At 33.9% G+C, this 10,203-nt stretch overlaps 1 protein-coding gene across 1 annotated transcript; it reads right to left on the reverse strand.

Moving 5' to 3' along the window:
• On the reverse strand, positions 1 to 8,119 carry LOC134239262 (corepressor interacting with RBPJ 1-like). Its single transcript, XM_062721436.1, has 11 exons — positions 7,906 to 8,119; positions 7,355 to 7,449; positions 5,566 to 5,644; positions 4,964 to 5,028; positions 4,427 to 4,578; positions 4,008 to 4,108; positions 3,373 to 3,458; positions 1,689 to 1,792; positions 1,370 to 1,435; positions 460 to 1,006; positions 1 to 429 (listed from the first exon to the last, which is right to left on the reverse strand). The coding sequence occupies exons 1-11, from the start codon at positions 7,975 to 7,977 to the stop codon at positions 372 to 374; spliced, it is 1,425 nt and encodes a 474-aa protein (XP_062577420.1). The 5' UTR covers positions 7,978 to 8,119; the 3' UTR covers positions 1 to 371.
• Positions 8,120 to 10,203: the final 2,084 nt, after the last annotated feature.

The following is a 10,203-nucleotide window of genomic DNA, read 5'->3' on the forward strand; positions in this document are numbered from 1 at the left end:
CAGCATTAATTTACTTTATTTAAATACAGGTACAAACACATAGATCATTCAAAATTGTTAATTTAAATTTCCAAAATGTTAATATATGGTGCCATTCAAAACTCAATACCTTTTAAAAGATTTGTAAAAAATGAATTCAGGAAACTTGCCAACACAACCTGAGTTGGACCTGTCAAATATAATCAGTTGGCACAAAAAATAAAACACATAGTGTTTTCTGCATTATCAGGCATTAACCATGAGTACAACTGTACAAGTACCTTTTCTTCATTTCATTTTTCACTTGGATCTTTCATCTCATATATCACAAAAAGGTACAATAGAGACACAGGCTAACATTTCGAATGAATCATTAATGACTCGAATCATTATTATCGTCGTCTTCTGTCCCGTGACCTTGACCTTTCATTCCTCTCCCTGGAATTTGACCTTCTCTGATTCCTCTCCCTGGAATTTGACCTTCTTTGTCTTGCGTTATGGCTGTCCCTTCTGCTTCGTTCCTTGGATACAGATCTTCTGTTCAGTCTCTGTCTCTGTTCTGAGGACCTTGCAGCATTTCTCTGTTGACCTTCAAACAACCTCCCATCTCTTTCCGATGAAGATGATGACGACCTTGACCTTCTTCTTCTGTCTTGATCTCTTTGTCTACTCCTATAAGCTGGTGACCTTGACCTCCTCCTACCACTATTATTAACCTCTCTCCTGTCTCTTTCATTAAAACTTTGTAATCTGTCCCTGTTCTTTTCCTCAAAAGAGGATGATCTTCTTCTATGTTGCTTTCTAAAGTTTGGACTACGATCCCTGGATATTGATCGTCGGGAATCTCTTCTCCTTGACCTTTGGTCCTGGCTGCCTCTCTGCGGTGAACTGTTAGATGAGGTACTTCTTCTCCTGCGTCTGTTCTGAGATGTGTCTGGTGACCTTTCCCGCCTTCCGTGACCTTTTCTCTCTGGAGAATGCCTCAATTGCGAGTTCCTGAATTGTTCACGTCTTCCTTGTTCATTATCTGTAATCAAAAGCTGAAATATTGAACATGTGTAAAACAACTACATATAATTATCTGAATGTAAAGTTTTGAAGATTAACAGTTCCAAAAAAGGATTGATCGCGAAAATTAATCGTCGCAAACTGCTTTACTCCCGGTAAATCGCGAAATAAAGTCGCCGCGAATAAAAGTTGGTTTACAGTAATCATTCACATGCTTGAAAGATTTTTTAAAACTATGTTAATATACATACTTATTTTAATTACATAAAAAGTTTTATTTTCATGAAAACAGGAAAAAATTAAACTCCATTAAAAAATATAAACAATGCATGATATGATAAATAGAATCGAAATTTGTTTTCCTAATGAAGAAAATATTGACCTGAGTGTTCAGAACTAGACGATGAACTTTTTCTCCTTCTGTGGGACTTCTTTTCTCTGTCAGATTCTGTACAAGAAATATTACCATTAAAAATGTGTACAGTTTGTAAAATGAAAGAAAAAGTTAAATTACAAACTTTTTTTTCTAGAAACATATCAATGCATTAAAAAACTCAAGCCTAAAGTTATAACCTCCTTTCATCTGAATATATAGAAAGGATAATTAATCTGCCTTCCTTTGAATCATTTAGGGAGATTACAACTTCTCTTCGTAATAAATTTACCTACTTCTTTTAATAATTAGTAATGCATTAACCTACCTTCATCTGAGTCTGAAGACTTCTTCTTGTGTTTCTTTTTCTTCTTCTTCTTGTCTTTATCAACTTTCCCTTCCTTCTTTCCAGTCTGCAGTTTATTTAATTTTCTACAAAAAAGAATACACATTTTAATTGCAGCATTTCTAAATAATACAGTAGCATCAAGTTAAAGATATCTCATTTAAGAGATTGCAAGAATTGACTGCACAATATAAGTGCCAGAAAAACAAAGGTTGTATCTACCGTTTCGTTGTTTCATATATGTCAAGGTCACACTACTTTTATTTTTAGCTCAAACTTGTAAACAAAATTCAACTGGATCATGCAAAGGTGATAAATATGTTCTAACAACTTTTTAAAAAGATATTAAACATCAAATTTTTTGGTCTACTTATATTCATTCGTGGATACCTGAGACCATGGTAATTATGGAAACTTATTCAACACTTTTCTGCGCACACGTATAATAGGGAGGAAGAAGTACCAGGGTATTTTGCAATATTTTCGTTCTGGGGCAGACAGAAATTATTTTTACTTTTATTTTTCCCCATAAAAATATAATTTTTAGGTTCTGAAACTTGTAATTTTCTGAAACCTAATACTTTAAGGAATTGAACAAAATTTACAGAGGTCATGCGAAAATTCTACATTTGTCAATTTTCCCCTTTGTGCGTCACTGTGCCGCTTTAATATTAAAAGGGTTTAGAAACAAAGAGAGGTAACTCCAATAAATGAAAACAATATTGCATTTTGGTTAGAAAAGCATTCTTATCTTTTAAACAAAAGGTACTGTAGATCACAAAATTTTGGTGACACCTTATTTTGCGAGATAGTCTACGGCTCTTAATTAGTAAGACATGATTTTCACAAATTGCTGTTATTCCTCTATATGATCATAAGAAATACATTTATATGTGAGAATGAAATTTTACGAGCTCATTCTCTCACGAAAATAAAGTTCTCACGAATAAAAAGTGATTTATAGTATATCAAGGACAGATTGTGATTTCTTAACCAGAACCTAAATAAAAAGGACGAAAATAAAGAAAATATCTCACTTATTTCTAACTAAATGAATTAAATTATTCATAGGTTTAAAATGTAAATAAATAAGGAACAACTGTCTGTTCTAGGGGTTTGATTATGTCATAACTCCAATTTATATCTTTGGAATTAACAGGTATATACATATACATGTATGCAAAGTACTAAGTAAGCAAATTGTTTGATTACATAAAAAAAATCGACAGATATTTCTTCAATTAAACACATTCTGCTTTACATTTTACACTTAGTTTAGTGATATCTACTTCAGTAACTTTTTCCTCTGTTTGGGATTTAGGGATACTTACTTCAGTAACTCTTCCCTCTGTTTGGGATTCAGGGATACTTACTTCAGTAACTCTTCCCTCTGTTTGGGATTCAGGGATACCTACTTCAGTAACTTTTTCCTCTGTTTGGGACTGAGGGATACCTACTTCAGTAACTTTTTCCTCTGTTTGGGATTTAGGGGTACCCACTTCAGTAACTTTTCATTCTGTTTGGGATTTAGAGATACCTACTTCAGTAACTTTTTCCTCTGTTTGGAATTTAGGGATACCTACTTCAGTAACTTTTTACTCTGTTTGGGATTTAGGGATACCTACTTCAGTAACTTTTTCCTCTGTTTGGGATTAAGGATACCTACTTCAGTAACTTTTTCCTCTGTTTGGGATTCAGGGATTTCAGGAACTGGACTTCGGGGTCATCTTCATCCTCACTCTTCAGAAGCTTCTACAATATTTTTATTTCAATAATGAACATTATTTTCAAAGCTAAAAGCAGCTGCTGGACTGCTTCATCTGTAAAAATTTAAATAATAATTCTTTTTACCTATTTTTTCTTTAGTAAACCTTCATGATTACTGGGTATTTAGTAGAAATAACCTATATTCAGCATTACTAATTCATATTGAATATCCAATTACTCAACAAGCTCCCTCAAATCCCCTTAAGATTTTTAGCATTAATATCAAATTTCTATGTGAATTGATCACAAATTGCACTCCTCCCAATTTCAACAAGATAATTTTTTTTATCAGGGTTGGACATTCTATTCATTAATTCTAAATATGATAAGCTGTTAATAGAATTTCAGAGTCTGATATCTTTTTACGCTAATGTGAACCACACTAGAAAAAAAACATAAATTCCTGAATCTGCACATCCACAGAGAGATGAAAAATAAGGTCACTACAATATTATATTTTAGAGAAGAAAAGAAAGTTAAGAAAAAAAGAACTTTGGTCTTTGGATGAGTGTTAAATTAAAAAAAAACTTTTACCTCTGTGTCCACGCCATCTGTCATTTTACCCAGAATGCTTTTCTTCAGCGTTAAGCCCTCGCTCTGCATTCCCTCCAGTAATGAAGAGGCACTGGTGGAGGCTGCCAATCAAAAACAACAGCAGGTAAAACAAGAGTAAAGGTAAGCACAGAATAAATAAAGAGTATCCCTGTTACACAATAGTACAGGTACGCCGAAGCTAGTAAAGGACAAATCTGAAATTTTCATCATAAATTTCTTTCAAGTCAATTCAAAAAGTTGAATGATTTTGCAACTTTTCTTTTAAGAAAAAATCTTTACCTTCAAAGTGATGGTGCACACAAACTTTAAAGAACCTATATCTTTTCAAGGGTATAAAAGGGTTCCTCAATATGTTCTCATTATTTAGTTACTGATTTTTTTCCCGCAGTGTTACTTACGTTGTGGAGGCTCGGCAGTGAGGTCCTGGTTAAACAGTGGACAGATCCGATCTGTGTTGACGTGGCCCCACTTCCTGCACTTGATACACCGCACGTTTCTAACCTCGATTCCAAAAGGCTGGTCACGAATGGTCTCATCATCCTTGTTGTACCTGGAAAATTTTTTGCAAGATGGGACAATGTTAATAAAATTATGAGATTTTTTTTTTCATGTAATGCAGCAGGTATACCTCTAGCATGCTTTAATTAAGAAAAATATTCATGAGTGACAAGTATGTGTGATTTACACACTAATAATATTCACTATATTTCAAATATTTAAAAAATTTACTTATTGTGTTTTGTGTACGTAGATTACGTTAAAATTTCAGTAAATTCTGCATAGCCAGGACCAATAACATGCCCTTATTTTTATAATCTCTTTTAAGATCACTGACATTGCTGAACTTATAATCATTTATAATTGTTTATACATGTAGTACATATAGATATGATAAATATGTATTGTAGAATGTTAGATATTGATATAAATCTTACTGTTCCCTGGGAGCATTGTATTTTCTCTGCCATTCAAATTTCACTTCAGTTTCTTTCTCTTCAGTCTATAAATGTATAAAATGTATTAATAAAAAAATTTTCCAAAGGAATTATATACATTAGAGAATACAGTGGGGAAGCATTAAAAGAACTCTGTGTTTGATAGATGTGTACTGTGTAAAAACTCAAAACTATTACTTTAAGGTAAGTAATCATGATTTAATACTGCACTATATTTATTAACCAAGCTTAGCTGAAGATTTTATTAAAGAAATATTAAGATAAACCCTATTCAAGAACAATTTTAAATGCAATCAAAAGCTTTTTAAACATGGTAACAAAAGTTAGCATTAGCAATTTAACCACTTTCTATTTGATGTTACTGAAGCAAAAACGATCCATTGTGAACACAAATAACATGATTTTTTTTTTACATGTCAGACAGAAATTTGAGGAAAAAATTGCAATAAATATTTTTGTTTACAGTTAATTACTATAATATCCATAAAAACGATGATAGTCATGATTTTTAGTGTTATGAAAACAATGCAAATGCTTAAAATATGGATTAACTGAACTTTTTCTGATAAATCATAACCTACCTCTTTTTTCTTTAGTCCTGGGGGAGCATCATACATAAAACTCAGACCAAGTTTTGCTTTCTCATCTCCAAGTAAAGCTCTAAATTAACAAAGGTCATATCTTAATTACAGCAAGTGCTTGTAAAAACTACTTCAAAACTGAAACATAATATACTTTTACATAGCACCAAGCAGGTACATGTATTTACATATAAAAAAATTCAGAAGCAGGTAATATTATCATATGCGAGTTTTCATGAATTTTGTAAAACTGCAAATAACAAGAGGCCCATGGGCCACATCGCTCACCTGAGAAGCTTTGACCATTCTGTTCTTTACCAGATTTCCCCCTTGTTATACATAATGCATCTCCACCCTACCCCACTGATCATAATTTAGACATTTTGAAATCTACACTACCCCATGATCCTTCCATGGACATATATGTTTCAGCTTTTTTGGCCCAGTGGTTCCTGAGAATAAGATTTTCAAAGATTTTTCCTATATATTTCTATGTAAAACTTTGATTCCCCATTGTGGCCCCGTCCTTCCCCCGGGGTCATGATTTCTACAATTTAGAATTTACACTACCCCAGAATGCTTCTACATAAGCTTCACTTTTTCTGGCCCAGTGGTTCTTGAGAAGAAGATTTTCAAAGATTTTCCCTATATATTTCTATATAAAACTTTGATTCCCCATTGTGGCCCTGCCCTTCCTCCTGGGGTCATTATTTGAACAATTTAGAATCTACACTATACCAGGATGCTTCCACATAAGTTTCAGCTTTTCTGGCCCAGTGGTTCTTGAGAAGAAGATTTTCAAAGATTTTTCCTATTTATTTCTATGTAAAACTTTGATACCCCATTGTGGCCCTGCCCTTCCCCCGGGGGTCATGATTTGACCAACTTAGAATCTACACTATACCAGGATGCTTCCACATAAGTTTCAGCTTTTCTGGCCCAGTGGTTCTTTAGAAGAAGATTTTCAAAGATTTTTCCTATATATTTCTATATAAAACTTTGATTCCCCATTGTGGCCCCGCCCTTCCCCCAGGGGTCATGATTTGAACAATTTAGAATCTACATTATACCAGGATGCTTCCACATAAGTGTCAGCTTTTCTTGCCCAGTGGTTCTTGAGAAGAAGATTTTTTAATGACCCAACCCTATTTTTGTCTTTTCTTGATTATCTCCCCTTGCGAGGGGATATGTCCCTTCATTTTAACAATTTAAATTTCCCTTCACCCAAGAATGCTTTGTACCAAGTTTGGTCAAAATTGGCCCAGTGGTTCTTGAGAAGAAGTCGAAAATGTGAAAAGTTTACAGACGGACGGACGACGGACAAAATGTGATCAGAAAAGCTCACTTGAGCCTTCGGCTCAGGTGAGCTAAAAAAGCAACATTTATCAACAATATATATTCTAAAATTGGGCAAACTATTCTGGAGAAACAGGTGATGATTACAGTTAATTTCAGTTAATTTTCATGCTTTTCTTTCAAAAAAGCATACTGTCTGTAAGCATGAATTTCAAATATTCTACTATTTATTGTCGGCCTTATCTCAAAGCAGTTGTAACTTTACAATGTTTAACATGTTTAATAGATATAATAATATGTGTAATACTTCACATTTTTCATGTAGCATTATCATGATTATGCATGGTTTGAACAAAATACCTTGATATGAGGTTGGTTATTACACAAAGATATCATAACCATCAATAAACAACATATATGTTAAAAAAAATCTTTGTTAGGCATGTTAGGAGTTTTTATTTGTTTGGCAGTTTCTATACTTTAAATGCCTTACCTGTTCTTGTACATTTCCTGTTCTTTTTGATACTGAGAAAGCAATTCATCTTGTTTTTGCTTTTCATAGTCTGTTTTCTGCTGTGCCATCCAAACCTTAAAATAAAATTTAAAAATATGCAAATCAAAAGCCATGCCCCACAAAATCTTATGCATTTTAACCAATTATTATTTTACCAATGTATCCTTCATGTTTTAGCTAGATGGGGAAAATCGGATTTAAAAACTTGAAATATAACCAGCTAAATTACTGAAAAGCAAGAATTTAAAATTATTTAAATGTATTTGAAAGAACAATTTGAATATTTACAATAAAAAACAAAATCGGATACCCAGCTGATAACAGGTCCAGTCCAAAGACTATTTCTACCTACGTAGCTATTAATAGCTACCTAGGTATTTAAAGCTACCCAAAGTAGCTATTTTTACCTACTTTTCATAATTTCTGCATTTTGCAGCACAAAGACCAAACGGCGCAACATGGTGAAAACCATATCTTTTGATACAGTCTCTACCCATCTCGCTGAGATTAGGATAACAGAGGAAAATTACCCTTTTTATGTTGTCTTTACTTCCGGGATGGAAGAACTTCTTCGTCATATAATTGTTGAATCCTTTACCCATTTTGGATCTGTGATAATTCTCACTTAAACTGAAGTCGGGACTGAATTCTTTTGCTAAGAATTTCTTTAAAAATCTACTAACTACGATTCTATCCTTCCAACGTCCGGTTGTCCTTACGAAATAACTCGTACGTAAAATCGTTCTCCAATTGTTAACTCGTCCACAAAGTTATTCGTATTGTGTGAAACTTAAGCATTTTTTTTTTTGCGTTTATAACCTTTTCAATTTAAGGTTTATTTAGGCGTTGGAACGGTTCACTGGGGGAGGGGCTTAACCCCTCTCCCATTTTTTTGTGTGCAAAGATATACATATAATTTAGGCTTGCATTGAAAACTACATGGCTTATTACTTTTTTTTATGTGCTTTTGCTCCCCCTTTCAATTTGATATCGAAGCCTTAGTATGGGATATTCTTTTTCTATTTTATCGGCAGTAATATTGGTTTTTATCTTTTTTATACATGGGTAACGGGGTTATATATAAAACGATATATATAACATAGTAGCTGCAGATCTGTAGCGTTATGGTTTTATATATTTGTCTTTGACCATAACGCTACAATCCCGTAGTGCAAAAAAGGTGCAACCACGGCCAATATTTTTTGCGCTCTTTTGCAAGAATTTCTCCACTTTCTAGCATTGGTCAATCAGCTACCTTTCATTCCCTAATTCTATACACATTCTGTATCCAATATGTATAGTTTATCCACCTCCCAACCATTTATAGTTGTATCTACAGGCAATAAACTCGCTTGAAGTGAATTTTCAGTAATATAACAAATAATTTTAATCAGGCGAGTTTATCACTTGTAGAGACGACTATAAAGGGTTGGGAGATGGATAAAATATACAGATTAGTTCAATAATGTATCTAGAATTAGGGAGTTAAAGGTAGTTGATTGACCGCTTGGAAAGTGGAGAAATTCTCCCCAAAAGAGCGCAAAAAATATTACGCCGTAAATTGCACCTTTTTTGCACTACGGGATCTGTAGCGTTATGGTCAAAGACAAATATATAAAACCATAACGCTACAGGTCTGCAGCTAACCATAACGCTACAGATCCCGTAGTGCAAAAAAGGTGCAATTTACGGCGCAATATTTTTTTCTTTTGCAAAATTTCTCCACTTTCTAGCATTGGTCAATCAGCTACCTTTCATTCCCTAAATTCTAAACACATTTGTATCCAATATGTATAGTTTATCCACCACCCAACCATTTATAGTTGTATCTACAGGCAATAAACTCGCTTGAAGTGAATTTTCAGTAATATAACAAATAATTTTAATCAGGCGAGTTTATACTTGTAGAGACGACTATAAAGGGTTGGGAGATGGATAAAATATACAGATTAGTTCAATAATGTATCTAGAATTAGGGAGTTAAAGGTAGTTGATTGACCGCTGCTGGAAAGTGGAGAAATTCTCCCCAAAAGAGCGCAAAAAATATTACGCCGTAAATTGCACCTTTTTTGCACTACGGGATCTGTAGCGTTATGGTCAAAGACAAATATATAAAACCATAACGCTACAGGTCTGCAGCTAACCATAACGCTACAGATCCCGTAGTGCAAAAAAGGTGCAATTTACGGCGCAATATTTTTTGCGCTCTTTTGCGGAGAATTTCTCCACTTTCTAGCATTGGTCAATCAGCTACCTTTCATTCCCTAATTCTAAACACATTCTGTATCCAATATGTATAGTTTATCCACCACCCAACCATTTATAGTTGTATCTACAGGCAATAAACTCGCTTGAAGTGAATTTTCAGTAATATAACAAATAATTTTAATCAGGCGAGTTTATCACTTGTAGAGACGACTATAAAGGGTTGGGAGATGGATAAAATATACAGATTAGTTCAATAATGTATCTAGAATTAGGGAGTTAAAGGTAGTTGATTGACCGCTGCTGGAAAGTGGAGAAATTCTCCCCAAAAGAGCGCAAAAAATATTACGCCGTAAATTGCAACTTTTTTGCACTACGGGATCTGTAGCGTTATGGTCAAAGACAAATATATAAAACCATAACACTACAGGTCTGCAGCTAATAACATAGCTGATATAATCATATATGCCTCATCAATACGTACAAACATCTCCCCCCTTATTTTTTGCTTGTCAAGGTAGTGGTAGTTGATAGTGCCCCTCCAACTGAAAACGAACTATGCCCCCACCCCCACCCAAACTGAAACTGCTTCCTATGGTCCTGTCATAACAATATGAAATGCG

This window comes from Saccostrea cucullata, unplaced genomic scaffold (assembly GCF_032062105.1).
Source record: "Saccostrea cucullata isolate Sc308-1 unplaced genomic scaffold, CSIRO_AGI_Scuc_v1 ctg317, whole genome shotgun sequence".
Lineage (NCBI taxonomy): Eukaryota > Metazoa > Mollusca > Bivalvia > Ostreida > Ostreidae > Saccostrea > Saccostrea cuccullata.

Excerpts from the sequence above, each read along its gene's own strand:
- LOC134239262 (XM_062721436.1), bottom strand. The coding sequence starts at position 7,977 with ATGGGTAAAGGATTCAACAATTATATGACGAAGAAGTTCTTCCATCCC. Across the intron at positions 4,579-4,963 it reads TACAATGCTCCCAGGGAACA|GTACAACAAGGATGATGAGA; the intron begins GTAAGATTTATA and ends AAAATTTTCCAG. Across the intron at positions 1,007-1,369 it reads GTCTAGTTCTGAACACTCAG|ATAATGAACAAGGAAGACGT; the intron begins GTCAATATTTTC and ends TTTTGATTACAG.